The 18,426-nt window shown below is 40.1% G+C and overlaps 1 gene segment (V, D, J or C); it reads right to left on the reverse strand.

The window, feature by feature from the left end:
- Positions 1 to 18,426, reverse strand: part of LOC102384658 — a 98,806-nt gene that overhangs the window by 26,144 nt on the left and 54,236 nt on the right. Inside the window, 1 exon segment of the C gene segment in view lies at positions 18,119 to 18,168. Coding sequence covers positions 18,119 to 18,137 — 19 coding nt within the window.

The raw sequence follows: 18,426 nt of genomic DNA on the forward strand, positions 1-18,426 counted from the left end.
ATTAGTCATTCTAGGTACCAGCACCAATTCCATTTGCCTCTTTCCCATGAGTTCTCCTTGTTACGGATTATACCTGGAATTTTCTGCGGTATTTTCTGAGGCATTCCAAAAAAGGCAAATAAAAGCTTAAAGAAAGATAAACACATACCTGGAGAAACCATGAGTTTGGTCCCAGCTCCAAATATGAGTGTCTGGGCACCTTGCACATTCACGCTGTGACCCACACCACAACAATATGGAGAGCATGGAGCTCTTTGGGCTGAATGCAAGGCATCATATTGTGGGATAATCCATCACGGGAAGATGGCAGAAGTACCATCAATGGAAGATGATGGAACTAGGGCTTCAACTCAAGACAACTCACCAAACTTGTATAATAATTCTCAACATGAGGACCTGGATCTTCAGCTCAGATAGACATATATAAACTCCACCAAATCAGTGAAACTCTGCTGATTCACACCAATAGAACATGTTATGTTTCCACACAATTCTCTTCCTGAGTTTTAAAAATGGGGGAAAATATTGACTAGCAGTGACAAAAATGGAGCTTTCCAAGAATTACTGGAGGATTTTAAACATACCTGGGGAAACCAGGAGTTTGGTTCCAGCTCCAAATATGAGTTTAGAGACGCTCCCAACATTCACACTGTGACACACCCCTGTGCAAAATGGTGCATGTGGGTGTGGGCACATAACCATCTCCATAACACTTTGAGTTCCCTAAATGCTGAGAAAGTGTTGGATTTTGGAATAATCTAACTAAAGGAAGTTGGAGGTCTAACCATCTGGGAAAGTTAAATCATCTGTTCGTCATTCCTCCCCACTTTGTTCATCTATCCCTCCTGTTGTCTGTCCGAAAACATTTCCTTCCATTCAATTGCTTATTTCTCCATTATCTATCCTTTTATCCATTCACCTGCTGGGCAACATGCATATACAACCTTTGTTATGAAGTCTGGAAAGAGGGAGTCTATTCCACCCCACACTATTGAGTCCAACAAGTCATCTGGGCTATCTTTTTACTCAAGATCATTTCTATTCCCTTTAGCAATCCTCTCTCTCCTCTCCAGTGTTTGCGCCCTTTTATTATATGTCCATATTCTCCAGGCTACTTACTGGGCACCGCTTTCAATTGCATGCCACTACCGAGTCTGTCTCCTCCATACTGCATATAGTGATCCAGGATGCAACCCCTACCATTCACAGTTATGTTCATGACAGCAACAAGGGCCACAAGCATACAAGTGATATATCTCTATGGAAAAATGTTGGAAAAACATGGAAAAATGTGGCCATAAGCATACAAGTGATTTATCTCTATGGAAAATGGGCCAGAACCCCATTCTGCAGGGCACTACAAAACCCAGAGTAAAATGCAATCCCTGCTCCAAGAAACTTACAATATAAATACACTACACAGATGAAGTATCATTATTATTACATATATAGATGAGGAACGGACACACTAACAAGCAGACATGGGAACAGATCTTAGTTTTTTCTACAATACCTGGTCCCAAATCCATAATATCCCTCTCAAGAAACTTTATGACACTTTTAAAAACTTTTTTGCTGCAATTTTCTCCATGAGAAAATTAGTTTTTGTTTGCTTTCCTCAAAATCTTTGATTTTTTGTTGGAAAACACAAACATGGAAAAGTAAGATGATAGCGGCTAAAAGCTAAACATTTTCAGCACAACATTTTGATTTTTTTTCATTGTTGGAAACAATTCTCAATGTTTATTTTGTTATACCTTTAAAGCAGAAAGTTAAAAACTTTCCCAGGAAAACTCCAACAAAAAACATATCGATAAATATTTTTTCATCAATATTTTCCATGGGGGTGGAAAAATAGACCAGGGCAAAATTCCTTACTAAATTTCCTAAGCTCCAGTGGTTTATCCCAAGTGAGGTGCTTTTCTTTCAGGGAGCAATTCCCCTCTCCCTCTCCGTGGTTAAGTCTCACTTACTTGGCTTCACCCCCAGTTGGGTTCCACTCGCAAAGATGAGCGGCCTTCCTGCTCCTCCATAACCCACACTGTGATTGACATTGAGACAAAAACCCCTGTATTGCTTCCACTCTACTATCCTTACTGCTCATGTCTTCTGTGCTCAGGTCAGGATTTAAGGCAGGGTCCATGCAAAATGACCTCTTGCATCTAACCTCCCCCATACCTAGGACACAACAATAAACAGAAACATGTTTGCTCTTTATTCAGATGTTCCCATTACCTGAGAGAGATGGGACCAACTCTCCCTCATACACCTGAGTGAAAACCAAGAGTAACCCCACTGATAGGGTGGCCAACTCTGACTGAAGCTATTCTGGGAGATTTTTTTCCCTCCAAATGATGTAATGTTATTACTGTTCAACCCGCTCGCAATATCAATCTCCCATATTGCTTTCCATAGTCACTGGGAGATCACTACCGATTCCGGTAGACTCCCAGCCAATCCAGGAGGGTTGGCAACCCTACCCACTGAAGTCCATGGCAGTATCCTTTGAAACACTTGCTGTAGTTACAAGTTTACCTTTCCACAGAGAAGAGAGCCAACTCACCTGGGGTAACTAGGAGGTTGGTTCCACTTCCAAAAAGGAGTTTCCCCCATGCCCCAGAGTCTGCACCATGACACAGGCTTCTACAAAATGGTTTGCTTATCTTGAAGCACATGAGTCTTTAAGGAAGACTAATACAGAGCAGTGGAAGGGGACCCAACGGGTTGTTGTGGGAGCTAAAGAACATCCCTGAGACACTACCAGCTAGACTGAGCTGGAAAACCATGGTTGTAGGCAAGAGAACTGGACTACAGAGAGCTGGGGTGAAATAGTGGCCCACTGAAACAATGGGAGTTTTGTTATCAACTTCAACAGCTCAGATCACCCCAGGGAAATACATTCTTGGGGAAAGAACTGTCCTGTCTTAAACTTATAATTTAATGAGAAAAAGTGAAGAGATTCTGCTCTTAGATTTATAAACTCTGGGCTGACAAAGACTTTAGTAAGTTCTCTACCCTTATATCCATCACTGCATTCAAGAGAAGCAGAATACTCATATAATCCCCCCTAGCATTCTGATTTCATCTCTGAATACTTCCAGCAATGGGCACCCAAGAAACAGCAACAAGATCCATGTTTATATTGTCAGGTCCTGCATAGATAGCAGTGCCAATTCATTTAAAAGAGACTTTGTGCAACTTGCTTTATTCAACGAGAAACTTCATCCCCAAATACGATTTTGAAACTATTGGCATGCACCAAGTGTTTATTACTTCAGTGGGGAAATGGGGAAGGGGCAGAGTGGAATACCCAGATATCCTCTATTATTATTTTTTCTTTCCCACTGAAATGTTTCCAGCTCTTTCTATGCTTTCCTACACGGAAGCCATCCATCTTCATTCATGTATTTTCCCTTTTGCCCCAGGGTCCCATAACTCAGTGCTAATCAGCAGCCAAAGACAATATATTCTTATTTACAGCTGCCCCAAACATGCCTAATTTCCAATGACAAGATTATTCATAATCTCTAGTCTGATATTTTGAATATCTGTGAATTTTTTCTGCTTTCTCCTGGCAAATGTCAATTAAGACCTTTACAAATAAATGTTTCCATCAGATTGCCCCAAAAGAAAGCAGATGCATTTTAGCAATGCTCCCTTAGTTGAGAAATCTTTTATTCTCTAATAAATTTGTCTATTAACTCTTCAGACTCCTTGCTACTGTTTTACCTTGCAATGGATTATATACTTACTGGGTTGCACTGATAATTTTGTTCCTTTGCCAAAGATGATCTTATTGCCAGACCCATAGTTCACACTGTGGTGCAGTTCCTATCAAAAATAGGCCTGTACCTCCAAACTCATTTCAAAATCCCTGAGATGCTTTTGGAAATCAAATTAGGTATTTATCTGCATCTTTTATCCAGGATCACCTAGAATCTAGCTTTTTAAATTATCTAAGCATGTATAACATCTAACTCCTATTGAAATCTGAAGTACCCAGGCACTTGCTTAAGTATTTTTGAAAATCCCACTCAGGACCTGTACCTTTACGTGTCCAAATATCTTTGAAAATAAGCCCCCACAAATTCCCAGCTCCCTCAGGATCTTTTGAAAATTGCATCTTTAAATTGTTGAACAAAAATCTGCAAATAATTCATCCTCAACATCAGGCTATAGGGTAAGAAAGCATAACTGTTCCTGCACAGATTATTTCTGCTCTCTACTGAATTGTATTGCATTATAAGTTATAACACTGTAATATCATAGGTCCCGTATGAAATCAAAATTCCTTTCTGCCAGGTTTTGCACAGAGATATGTAGTTAGAAACTACATCTGACCTGAAGAGCTTAAAAGCTCACTAGACAAGATGAAACCAGAAGAAAGCAGATCATTTCCATTTCAGAAACTGAGCCACAAGGAGATTTTGCCTAAAGATTTAAAAAAATAACTTACGGAAATTTGGGCATCCATGCTCTAATGAGATTCAATGGGAGATGGACTCTTAACTCTTTTAGGCCCCCTTTGAAAACCCCACCCAAAAATTCCCTTGGTTAGGGATGTTTAGTATCTTCATAGTTCAAGTCCAAGACCTTAAAACCAAGATCTCCCTTCACTTCTTAAATCGTCTCCATGTTATCTTAGCACCTATTCTCGATCAGGGAGTTTCCCCAGATGTAAAAACACAATTAAGTGACATTAAGAATATGTCCCCAGATAATTCAGAGATAACTCACTCAGGGTAACCCTCAACTTGGTCCCATTTCCAAATATCAGTCCTGCAAATGCTCCGGTATTTACACTGTGATACAAACTCCTACAAAATGGTGTGCCTTTGCCAAGTAGCATGGGCATTTTAGGAGCTAAGAATGTGGAGATACTATGTGGGCTAGGGGGGAAGGGGAGAAGAGAAGGGAGGGTTGTTGGATAAACCCTCAGAGGTTTGGGTAAGAGCTTGACCACCTGGGGCATTTAGAGAAGACTAAGCATCAAATTGGGACATGATATGATAGAGAAAGTGATGACTTGGCATCTCCTAAGAACACTGTGGGCATCTGCCTCTGTTTCAAAAGAAACCTCATCCCCCAACTGACCCAGAAGGCAAGTGGTATTTAAATGGGATCATCTCATTAATACCACCGAAGCACAAATATGCATGGCTTCAATGTAGCTGAGGTCTCATCATGTACCAACATGTTAGATGGATGGACTGTACAGGAGGACAGACAGAAATTCACTGCCTATTCACTACAACAAGCCCAAGCCTGTTTATTATTTCCTTGCCCAGCTCCTACAGTCCATTCCCTTCCTGAATCTTACTTGGTTTGACAATGAGCTGGGTGCCTTTCCCAAAGGTGAGCTTGAAGTTTCCACTGTTTACACAGTGCTCAACAGCCCTACAAAAATTTGGCCCAAACCGTTTCCTGCATACACATTTCTGATCCTGTCTGTTCTTATCTTTTGGATTCTTAATTTAAATACACAGCTTGTATGCCCATTCTGGCTCCTCAGATGTTTCTGTGTCCCTTTTCTCCCTTAGCCCTAGTTATTAAGGATGCTCAGGGAAAATTAGGTGCTAAAACCTCTGTAAAATCTAGTCCTCCTTGTATATGGGCCCATACTAGCTAGTTATTTTCCTACACATTCTCAGTCATCATAAGACTCAACCCTCATTTTTTTAATAGTGCACTAGGAATCATTGATCAACAGGAAATTATGGGCATTTTTAGCCTCCATATTGTTAGTAGCTTAGGATACAAAGCTTAGCAAACAAGCCATTACCCATTGCACTAGTTTCTTCCTTCTGGAGAAACAGTCCTTGGCTTGCAGCCTAAAAGAAAAGCCAAGAGGAGGGATTGAAAATAGGAAAGCAGCATGCCCAAAATCAGGCACAACTGGCCAGTGGTGGAACAGGGAATGGAACACATGTCTCTAGAGTCTTTATCTATTCGTCCGCACTGTAAACAGCCAATGCCATGCTTACTTGGCTTCATGCTTAAGCTGGTTCCAGCTCCAAAGTTGAGTGAAGCTCCAGCATAATTCACACAGTGATTGAGGATGTGACAGAAACCTCAGCCCTCTGCCTTCTCTCACCATTGTCTGAAAAGTTTAGGCTGTTCTCTCTAGTCATTCATATGCAAAATCTAATGATGGAAGAAAGCAGAAGATTTCTGGTTTCCAAGAGCACTTGTGGAACATGCTAATAAAAAGTCATTTTTTTGGTTTTTTGGGGTTTTTTTTTACCTTGTACAACATCTCAAATAGGTGGGGAGAATTCTTCTTTTGCCCTAAGAGTGACTTAGATGAGCAAGTTAGAGAAAAGCAGGTTGAAAGGATGAATTCGCTGCTCAGTAGCAATTTTGTATGAGTAATACTGCATGGATACTCATGGCTCAGGAAGGGGCAAGTTTCACTCGACTAACTTTGCGCAAAGAACTTTGTTATAGTCAGATAGCGTGCTGTAACCAGTGACCCGCAAATTCATATTCTAGCTTTCTTTGCTGTAACTTCCCCTATACAGAGAAACCATACAAAGACTACAGCAATCCAACCACAGAATCACAGGGTTGGAAAGACTCTGGTGGGCGAGCCAGTCCAATCCCCTGCACAGATGCCTGATTCACTAGTCTTAAAACCTATCCAGGCTCATCTTGAAAACCTCCGGTGCAGGACAGTCTACAACCACTTTGGGTAGCTTGTTCCATTGTCCTACTGTTTTTAAAGTGAGGAAGTTTAGGAAGTGCTTCCCTCTGCAGTGTTTTCTTTTCTTTATACTTGGACTACTTTTCATTAGGTACAAGAATGATCAGCACCAATGCAAGAATTTAGGAAAAGAGAGATAAAACTTCTGACCTAATATTCCTGTAACTTTCAGTTAATTGATCTTTTCACAATACCAACAACAGACTCATTTACTATTACTCCATCACATCTTTGGATGCAAAACAGTTATGAGTGAATTAAATGATTAAGATACATGTCTCTTACTTGGTTTAATAAGGAGCCTTGTCCCATTCCCAAAGATGACTTTGTAGCCAGTGTTCAACACAGTGAGTATCAGCCTAACAAAAACATCCCCCAGAGCCCTCACATACAAAACCACCATAAAACCTCTATTTCTTTATGTGCATTGCACTAGCCATTTCTGTCTCCCCTCACAGGATAGTCTGGGATTTTCAATAGAGCCTAAGGGAACTGGACATTGTGGTGTGCTGTCTTATTTTCTCTACTTTGAAGTTGGTTTGGATTTTGCTTCTAACCATTGAGTTTTGTTGGAACTTTCTCCAAAGTATTTAAGAACCCTTTATTAACTAGTCTTTCTTTCCATTGAAGACACTTCTACACTTCGAAATTCAATGGGATTTGGGCAACTTGCTCACTTTAGGATGCAGCTACACAGGGGAACTTGGAGGCAAATAAAAAAAATAAAATCGGAATGAGTTGAATTTCATCTTATTTCTATGAGGACACACTCTCAGGACAAAAACAGACTTAATACAAATTAATTGATTCACCCTCAGAATAAATTAAAACAGCTGCTCCTTGCTATTCCATGTTCATATTCATTGGACTGTATCCCATAATCCATTTTATGTCTCACTTACTTGGATTCACTCTCAATTTGGTTCCATTCCCAATCAAGGGTTTATAGCCAGCTCTTTGATACATTGCACAGTGATTAGCCACATGTCAAAAAAATAAAAAATACCCCCCATGCCCAGTACTGCCCTTTCTATCATCTCTTCACTAATCTTTCCAAACTTCTTTGGGATACATACAGGAGCTATGGATGGGGCTCTTGCATTCTGTGCTGTATGGACAAAATATAGGTTCATAAGCCAGAAGGCATGGTTGGGATCATCCAGTCTGACTTCCTATGTAACACTGGCCATTGGATTTCTTTTAATTAACCACTGTTTGAACTAGAGGGAAAAAACAACCCAAAAACCAAACTTCTAATCTTGGTTTAAAATATCAGCAATGACAGAGTCCACCACACCTCTTGGGAAGTTGTGCCAATAGTTAACTACGTTTGCAGTGGGGCAATGAACCCTCGTCCCCAGATTTACCTGTGACAGGTTAGCATGCTTTTGGTGTCTTTGGGCAATATGCCTTGTAATTGTGTGATGGGATTGATTGTGTAGTTAGACAAGGACTTGTATGGGTTGGTTTGAATAGGCATGCTCCTGTCTGGAGCAGGAGGCTGCATTAGATGACTTCCAGAGGTTTCTTCCAGCTCTACTATTTATCAATGAATCCATGTTAAATAAATTTTACCTCATTTCTAGGCTAATTTTTTCTAGTTTCCAATTCCAGATGTTGGAACATGTTATAACTGTAGGTCATAGACCCAAGAATGTGTCAAAGTTGTGCTCCTTGAAGATCTTATATAATATCTTGGTTTTAATAAGCACTTCTGTATCATGCAGATTTTGGCTGGGATTTTTGATAGACCAATTAATATGTCAACAGCGGTCTGAGTGCATAACGCCCTTTGAAAGTCCTAGGCTAAAGGTGAGATTTTAAAGGGGGCTTAGGTATCTAACAACACAGATAGGAACCTACTGGAATTTTGCAAGTGCTCCTTTTGTTATTTAGCTATTTCTGAAAATTGCACTAAATGTTTCTCTTTAGGTGACAAAATTACTTTGAAAATTTGGCTGTATGAGACTTGTCCTAGAAGCTTGTAGCAGAGCTGAAAACAGAGCTAAGATCTCCCCTAGTCCAATTCATCATCTTAACCTAAGGCACATATTCCCACCATTGCATCCCACAAACTTTCCATCCCATTGTCAACACAGACAGATTCTGTACTTACTGGGTTCCACTGACAGTCTTGTTCCAGTCCCAAAGATGAACCCATATCCTACATTAGTCACACAGTGTTACACTTCCTGTCAAAAATCCCATTTCTCTGATCATCCTACAAGCTTTCTCCCAGGTTTTTCTCCCTGCTTGGGCAGATAACAGTCTCTGTTAAAAGATCTCATTTGGTTTCTATTTGCATCTTGAGGTATCTAAACTTCTGTCCTCCTTCTGTTTCAGATCCTCATCTGTGAAACTGAGATAAAGGCATTTTCCTTTGCATATGGAAATGCAGGCATACTTGTTGGTAACTGCACCTTTGAACTCAAGTTTTTAGCAGGCACTGTTCACTTGCATTAATAAACCTTTGCTATTGATCCTGACAGACAAAGTTAATGCTTAAATCAAAGCATGCTACTCACAGGGTTTCACAGTTAAAACAGTCCCCCGGTCAAATATCAGCTTATCATTGTTAGTGTTCACACAGTGATTCATGGAACAGCAAAAACCTATGCCCTTTCCTGAGAGGATGTGAGGTTTCATTCTCTGAGTAACTATTCAAGGGTCATATCCAGAAGATATAACAGAGCAGTTACCACTCCCATCTAAAACTATTTTCCTTTTGAGTGGTTAGAGCAATGGATCACCTAGACCAATATTTTTGTATCCAGGCAGGATTGTGTATGTCCCTGGGGAATGATTTCGTCGTTGAAACAGCCTAAGTGACTTCAGCCCTTAAGTGCTATTTAAAAAAAATGTGACTTAGATCAATAAATCATCCCCCCACAGTGTGGAGTCACCCTTGCCTTTGCTTAATAATGGTTAGATACCTCAAGAAATTCATTGGTGCCTAGATGGAATTTCTAAAGCATTTAGACATTTAATACATTGCTTTCCATGGAATTTAGATGGCTAGGTGCTTCCAAAACCCTAGAAGATGCTTTTCTTTTTCTATAGGTGCCTGAATACCTTTGAAAGCCTGGCAATAGGTGCCTAATCCACTTAGGTGCTTTTCGAAGACCTCACTCAGCATGTCTCTACATCTTTAGACTCCTAGTTAACTTTGGAAATCAGGCTCCTAAGTCCCAGGGGCACAAATCCTGGAAAGTTTTTAGTTACTTAAATCTCATGGATTTCAATAGGAGTAAAGACTTGGCTCCTTAAAATATTGAGGCTTTGAACTTGCATTGATTTCATAGGGAACTTTAGGAGATTTGGGCTGTAGATGCCATTGTACATCTCACCGCAAATTCTCATCCCCCACCCACTTCAATAAAATAACTTATTTAGTATTTTTGTTAGGGGTTTGCTTGCCTTCTCCCACCCCCCACAAAGAAGTTATATTTATTGGGTATAACAGAGACCACAGTCCCTTTACCCAACATAATCCTGTTTGCATCTGGCAGTCTGACAAAGCCCATTAAAATGTGTCTCCTGCCCCCTTCAACTGCATGTGACTCACTTAAGTACAATGTTCAAAGCATGTATCCATTTAGTTTATTTCCACTCACCCTAGATCCAAAACATGCTGTCCATGCGACAAAAGGAAAATTGTTCTCTTAGCTGAAGATCTCAGCTGAAATTTTCAAAGAGTTGGTTAGGTGCCCACATTTCAAGAAAAATGGAAGGGGTTGGGCTGATTAAGCTGCTTTAATTTCCCCAGCCCTTATTTCAACATGCAGAAGTCAATTAACTGGTCAATAAAGGGTAGCAATATTGGCCATGAAAGCAAATTTTAAGATCAATCCAAACAAATCAAATATACATGATATTTAAAAAATAAGGTCCCATTTGGCAATCCATTCCACAATACAAGGAAAACAGCCGAATTTAACAGTACTCACAGGGTTTCACACTTAATGTGGTGCCTTTCCCAAATGTCAGCTTTCCACCTACAGAGCTATACCCACAGTGCTCTGACCTCCATCAAAAACCTGCTAGACTGATTTAGGTTGCTCACCAGTCTAATTCTGCCATCATTAACAAAGTTACCTTCCTGACTCTAGTCCAAAGTTTCCCCTGATGTTTTGTGATGCAGGGATAGATGGATGGACAAACATGCTGAATAGAACAGAATAAAATAGTTCTATAATTGGCCTAACCAATATTTGTTCCCACCCAAAGTAGATTCTTCTTCCATCAGTATTCACACAAAGTTACATGCCCTAACATGAGTAGCAGCTACTGTTCTAGTTTTCATACTGGCTTTAATTTTCTCACATCTTGGTTCCTCAAGATAAGAAAGGGGAAGCTAAAATGCTTTTGGCTTAGGTTTTTAGAGGAGCTGCTGGCATCCAGGTTTCATTGACATTCAGTGGGAAGTTGAGCCCCTAACTCTCTTTAATACCTGTAAAAACTGTAGAGATTTATAGATGACAAACTGCTTTGTAGAGCACTTTTCCTTGCCTTCTGGTTCACTCTATCCTCCACTGCTTCTTTGGTCATTTTTGGATTGAATGGAAATGATACCCACCTGGTGTTACAGTCAACTTGGTTCCATCTCCAAAGATCAACTTCCCCCAGCCAGAACCATCATTCACACAATAGTCATCAGCTTTACAAGAACATCATGTGATGTCATGTATGAATAAAAAAGGGAGATCAAAGGCACATAAAGGTGCCTTTATGGGTCTCCTAGTTCCACTGAAATCAACACATTTGGGTGCCTTAACCCTTTGGGTACTTTTAGGAACCCTACCTTAACTGTACATTTGAGGCTCTGTGATATCTTTCTCGGAAGTACCTGGTCTTACCCACTATAAAGATAGCAGATTGTAATACAGACCAGTCTCAGTAAATTATATACAGGGGCAATTACCAGTACTGGTGAAACACACTTTATCATGAGCATTTCCTGGATTTATGTATACAAAACAATGAAAAATGAATATGAATGTGAGCAAAGAAACAGTTCAGCAAAATGTAGAACACCCAGTTCAGCACAAACCAGTTTCTTCACACTAACTGAACATGAATGCTCTTAATTTGTGGAGATTGTAAAATAACCTATAGTAGCAAGATCCTGTTAAAGAATCATATAATCATAGAAAATTAGGGTTAGAAGGGACCTCAGGAGGTCATCTAGTCCAACCACTGCCCAAAGCAGAACCATCCCCAACCAGATCCCAGTCAATTGCTACAGAGCAGCCAATGAATGGGAAATCATCTCTCTTTATACCCTGCAGTAAATTGTCCACATCTTTGTAGTTTCCACTATATTTGTGTATCATCCAGTTTTCCACTGATATCTCCATCCTTGCCTGATTCCACCTTTTCTCGTCAGTCTTGACTATCCATGTTCTACCCCTTAAGTTTTCTCCACCCTTTAAACAAATTGCTATAGTTTCTACATAACTGTTCCTCTTCTAACAGACATGTATTTAATTTCCAGATTCCTTTTCCTCATCTTTCCTGGGATTCCTCCTTTAGCTCTGTTTTTGATACTACAGGGTCTGAGAAGAACACTGACACAAACTCTTTTTAGTCTACTCTCCAACATTAAATTGACCTATAATCAGACTTCCCTTGTGGTGTCACCCTAGTGAATGTCCTCACCCCCCCGGTACCAACTTTCATGGACTAGAAGCATGGATTTTCACACCATTTCAGACCTGGAGAAAGCAGTTTTATGCTCATGTTTTTATACCAAAAAAAAAATTCATTAATATATTTAAGTGGTAATGTTAGAGTGATGTTGTCACCATGATGATTCAGGAAATATGCAGGAGGCAAGGATTTCTTTGGGTGGAACAACTGCATAGTTGGGATAAAGTTACAGAAGCTTTCAAACGCAAGGCGTTCTTCACCAGGTCTTCATTTTTAAAAGAATATCTTGCATTTGAAAGCTTCTCTAACTCTACCCCAACTAAGAAGTTGGTCCAATAAAAGACATCACTCAAAAAATCTTTGCCTCTAGTATATTTAAAAACAGACCTTCAGCAAGTATGCAGTAGACTTCACCATTCCTATCAATATTCCTAGAAGGTGGTACAATAGCCCTGCATTGAATATACTCCATAAAAGCTCAAATAATCAGGCATTCATGCAGAATAGTTAATTTTTTATATGCAAATACTTACTGGGTTTGATTGTTAGCACTGTTCCTTTCCCAAATATTAGCTTGCTAGCAGCCTGATACCCACAGTGCTTTGAGCTCTGTCAAAAACCTCTATGGCTCAGGAACCCTGATTCAGATCTTAAGCCACTTCAAAGATGAGGGGAGAGAGAGACAGAGATGAGTTGGGATAGGAAGGGAGTAGATGGACAGATAACAACTAAGGGGGAGAGAAGACTGGATAAAGGGACAGCCACGTACTTGGCTGAACAGTTAACTCTGTCCCCAGCCCAGAACGTATAGTATTTGCATTGCTTTTCACTCAGTCCTACACATCCTAACAAGAATTTGAAGATTGGAGTACTCCCTACTCATATCACCAGGGAGACGGAGATTTCAGAGACTGAAATTTTCAGTGGGTTTTATGACACCCATGTCCCTGAAAAAGTCAATGGGAGTCAGACACGCACACAACCCTTTGGGTTCCTTTGAAAGTCCCAACTATTTAGAGGCACCAAGCATTTTCATACAGAGATAATTTCCTTTGTGTTAAGTTGAACCAATCAATTGCCCCCCAATCCTCCTTTTCTTTGAGAAAAAAAGGACTTTGGGTTTTGATGAAAATTAATGTTTTAGCTTCTTTTAGCTTCTCTCATGCCTTGGAGTCTCAGAACAGTAGAGACTCCCTATGCCTGAAGAAGCGTGATTGCACCTGAAAGCTTGTTAAAAACTTTTTTTCCAACTACTCGGTCTAATAAAAGATATCACATCTACTCAAAGAACCTTGCCTGTTCATTGAAACATGATTTTTCCCCCTTCACAGGGATATCAAAACAACTTTTTTAATAAAGCCTTTTGAGTTTTCAGTTAAAACATTAAAAAATATATATTAAAAAAATTATAACATTTTGCTAAAAGTATTTTTTTTAATTTATGAGCCTTCATTTCTTTTCTATCCTTAAATATCACTTCCTATCACTGTGCTGGGGATCATATCCCAACATCTTGGAAACTCTCCAGCCTTCAAAAACCTTGTTTCTTTAGAGCAGTTCTACAATATCAGTTGAGTTACAGAAGAGTAAGTTGCCTCCAGACAGAATTTTTGGCATCAGCTACCTGGTTGACTAGCTGCTACAGACCTTGCAACACTTTGGAGAAGGAGGACTGCAGACAAATTAAGGATGATTTGGTCCATCTTTTTCTAAACCTTTGATTAATCCCTAGCAGATGGAAATCAAGAGGATGTTGTACCTACTCCCCTGTGTCCTATGTGATTTTCCTTTCTTTTTTCTCCCCTCCTGTTTCCTTATCATTCTTCTCTTCTGCCTTTTATTATATTTTGACCCATTACTTTCCACTCGTACCAACATGCATAAAAGATACTTTTTGGAGATTTGAATAAAATCAAACCATGTTCACAATTTCCCTTGAAAAGTGGTAATCTTTTGGATCAGCTTTTAGCACTTACTTGGAACTACAGACAAAGTTGTCCCACTCCCAAAGAGCAGCTTCCCCATGTTAGAACTCCCTTGTACACAATGGTCCTCCCCTTTACGAGAACCCCTCCTAGCCTCTCCCTCCATGTGCCCAATCTCTCTCTCAATAAGCTAAAGAGAGGAAGGATGGTTCTGTCTAGCGACCCAGGTGCTCACCTGAAATTTAGGAAACCTGTATCAAATTCTTTGCTTTCTCCCAGACTCCCTCTATCACCTTCAGCAAGCCAGTTCACTTCACTTTGCATCAGTTTCCAATCAACTGAGAAGTGTAACAACACTTACCACCCTTACGAGTGTATCACAAGGATAAGGGGTTTAGGTTGTAGCCGTGTTGGTCTAAGGATAAGGTCACAAGGATAAGTACACTACTATTCGCAAGGTGATCAGATACTACAGTAACAAGGCCTATAGAAGTACCATGGTTAGATTTTGTCCAATATGGAAAATTCATCATGCCAGTTTTCCAAACACTTCTTATAAAGGTGCATCTCACCCTACCTCAGTACATAGAGATGCTCTCTCAAAGTCCTTTGAAGCCCTGTGTTTCTTTGATTGCATAACCACAGGAAAACAGGACAGGATGGGATCTCTATGGATCACCCAGTCCAGCCCCCTCCCCTTGCAGGCAGAACATCATAGGATCCTGTTCCATAAACTGATTGAGCTCCATTTCTTGCTTCCATAGCTTCTACCAGGCGGCTACCAGAACCTCCCCATTCTGCTGGTTAGGAACCTTCTTCCAACCCCTCCATTTCGAGTTTATTAATTGATAATATATTTCCACATGACCTTGTGGCATCATTGTTCTTAACCTGTGACAGATCAGGAGGGTGGATATTGATGTATCTGGATCCACCTTCTCTCCCATCTCAACTTTCATTATTCTACATGAGACAAGTCAAGCTCTTTCATTTCTTATATGGCAGGCCATCCCTCCCCCTAATCACCCTAGCACCCTTCTCTGAACCTGCCCTAAGGGAAGAGATAAAGACTATAGATTCATTTAATTTTCCCTAGCATTTCTGTAGAATAAATGTAAGGAGTTTTCTGCACCTTAAAAACAGTTCATAGTGAAGGTGTCCTAGCATAGTTTCCTCCCCTCAACCTTTTGTTCAAATGACTTGAAATTACACCCTGAATTTCTAACCCAGGTCTTAAAGCAACTGGCAGATCTCATGGAGATGATTTTTCTCAGTCGCAGAATTTAAATAAAAATGCATCCACAATCCTAGAGGAAAAACATGGATCCATAACCCAGGTTGTTAAAATTACCTCCACCACTGAAATATCCAAGCTCTTTAATGAATTAAATCATCCATATATCAGGCCTACACCCTCCCTGCCTTTTTTTTTGCTAAAATAAACACAATTTCTAACCAAAGAACATTGCTCTTGACTTGCAAAAAAAGGGTTTATTAATTCCATTGCATTTATGAGATTCATAGATTGAGATTTTCCCATGCTGAATGACTTGATCATAAGATTCCCCCCACAACCCCATTCTTGCTGGTGGATCTGAAAATTAAATCCATCTGGTTTTAGCCCAGTAGGGACCATAATCATCAACTAAACTGCTATCCCTAATATAATATAATTTCACCCAATGAATGCCATTTTTCTGTTTGGGCAAAAGCATCTCTTTTAGAAAGGAGACATTCATTAGGATTTAAAGATGCTGAGAGATGGTGAGGCATTCCATTGCTCCACTCTGAGTTTCTTCCAGCACAGGATTATCCTCACTATGAGAAACACCTCTTATTTCCACTATAATTTCCCCTCTCCAGCCATTTAATCTAGTCACAGTTTTGTAGCTGGGATTAATGAAAGATGTTTAAGAAGACCCACTGCCTTAGAAATACATCTGAACAAATCCAAGAAAGAAACAAGGCAGAAAGGAACCAGGCGCTTAACTATGTACTCTTCAGTCACTACCCATGCTGGTAATTCCTCTTTGACAAATGGAGCTTCTTCCCTCTGGCTTTTAGAGGCTGCATACTTTGCTGAGCTGCTTAACTCTCTTTTTCCTTCCCCTTTTATGTTTAATATAAAAGAAGAAATAACGACTTACTTGGTTTAACAATAACCTTGGTGCCAGCCCCAAAGGTTAATTTGTCATAGGTTCCATACACAGTGTTTGCACGTCTTACAAAAAGTGCAAAGCTTTCTAAAGAGGTGAGGGTTTCCAAAGGGATTCGAAGACACACAGCAGGTGGATTATTCCAGAGTTACCCACCACAAAAAATATCCAAGCCTTCCCTTGAAGCCCCTGAGAATGATAAATTCTACTTGAGCCTATCATCACAACACCAGCACCGATACTTACTGGGTCTAACCAGGAGCCTCGTACCGCTGCCAAAGATGAGCTTACTGACACCATCATTCACACACTGTTTTCCACTACAGCAAAAACCTCTAGAAGAACAGCACCAGCAAGGAGAATGGCCCCCATACAACTGAGACATGGGTGAGGATTCTCCAGTCATGAGGCCAGCCAAACTTTGCATGGACTTTTCCCAAGTATCCTGAGATAACTAGATGGGCTGAGATCCCCATAAGAATCTAAGGATAAAAGCAGATGGGCAAAGCCTTTTATCTTGGGATTCAACAGATGGCCAACCCTGCTAAGGACCTGTGACATATCCGAATTGAACAGAAGTTTAGGTTAGATATTAGCAACCACTCTCTCACTAGGAGGGGAGTAAAACGCTGGAACAGGTTACCCAGAGAGGTGGTAGAATCATCATCCCCGGAGATTTTTAAGACCCATATAGACAAAGCCTTGGCTGGGATGCTATAGTTGGGGATGGTCCTGCTTTGATCAGGTGATTGGAATAGATGACCTCCTGAGGTCCTTCCAACCCTCATTACTATGATTCTAATTAACACAATAGCATCTAATTCAAGTTAATTGCTGTTCAAACTGCATTTACAATAATTGTCCCCCCCACACCTATTATAATGCCAGCCAAATCAGCCCCAGATTAAACCTGATTTTAGGCTAAAGAAATTAAGGACCTAATCCACGTTAGCCCCTGTAAAAGTTCCCATCCAGGAGAGGCTAGGAATGGATCTAACCTAATGGATCTAATGTACTGGATCTAACCCAGGGCAAAGGGGTGGCTGAACTGAGAAGGTAGAGAGGGGATAGGATTAATTTGTGTAAGCCTGAATCAAAAACTGTTTCCAAGTTCTCTCACCAGAAGCAAAACTCCCCATAATTTACCTAAGTTTGAAGTGTTTTGTTCTACCCAAAACAAAGCATCTCATTTCATTTTCATTTCAGTTTTTTAAAACCTTGCTGGGGTCATCTGACCCCAACAGTCTTTCCTGCCCAAGTGCAGGGGGGCTGGACCTGATGATCTGTAAGGTCCCTTCCAGCCCCTAACATCTATGAAACTATGAAATTAGATTAAATATATTTGATTGTGAAACAAGGTTGCAAGTAAGAACCAGCTCATTTAAAAATGTTGAAACAAAATACCAAATTCTACATCTTTCCTCTCCATATGTTTGGCCATAACTGCTCATAATTTTGATCTGAATTTGCAGATAGTTTTGGTCAAATAAATGATTGCTGATTAATGTTTATTAATAACAATAATGAATTATTCAACTGAATAATTTTGCGCAGTTTTGCTTCAGACAGCAGGTTCCCATTAGATTAGATCCTATATAGATAAAAATCACCAGCTGTTTTCCAGAGGCTCACGATGAATAAAGCATTAATGACAACAAAATCCTAGATGAAGGCAAAACACTTACTTGGTCTAACAGACAGCATAGTCCCAGAGCCAAAGAGGAGCTTGTAGTTTCCTCCTATAGTCACACAGTGTTTCCCTTCAGAACAAAAACCCTTTAATATACCTGGCAAACATGGGGATGATTCTGAAACGCAGGAACTGAGCCTTGCAGTAAGGCATTTTTCAGGTCCTCTCTACCCTCACTATAGTGGAAGCCAGACAATACTTCTTGCCTCAACTTCTCCCAAACTCACATTTTAGATTAATGAACAAAAGATCCTCAAACTTTAAAAACAGACAAGCCAGAAAACCACTGCTCAGGAAATCTGA

This window comes from Alligator sinensis, unplaced genomic scaffold (genome assembly GCF_000455745.1).
Source record: "Alligator sinensis unplaced genomic scaffold, ASM45574v1 scaffold1585_1, whole genome shotgun sequence".
Lineage (NCBI taxonomy): Eukaryota > Metazoa > Chordata > Crocodylia > Alligatoridae > Alligator > Alligator sinensis.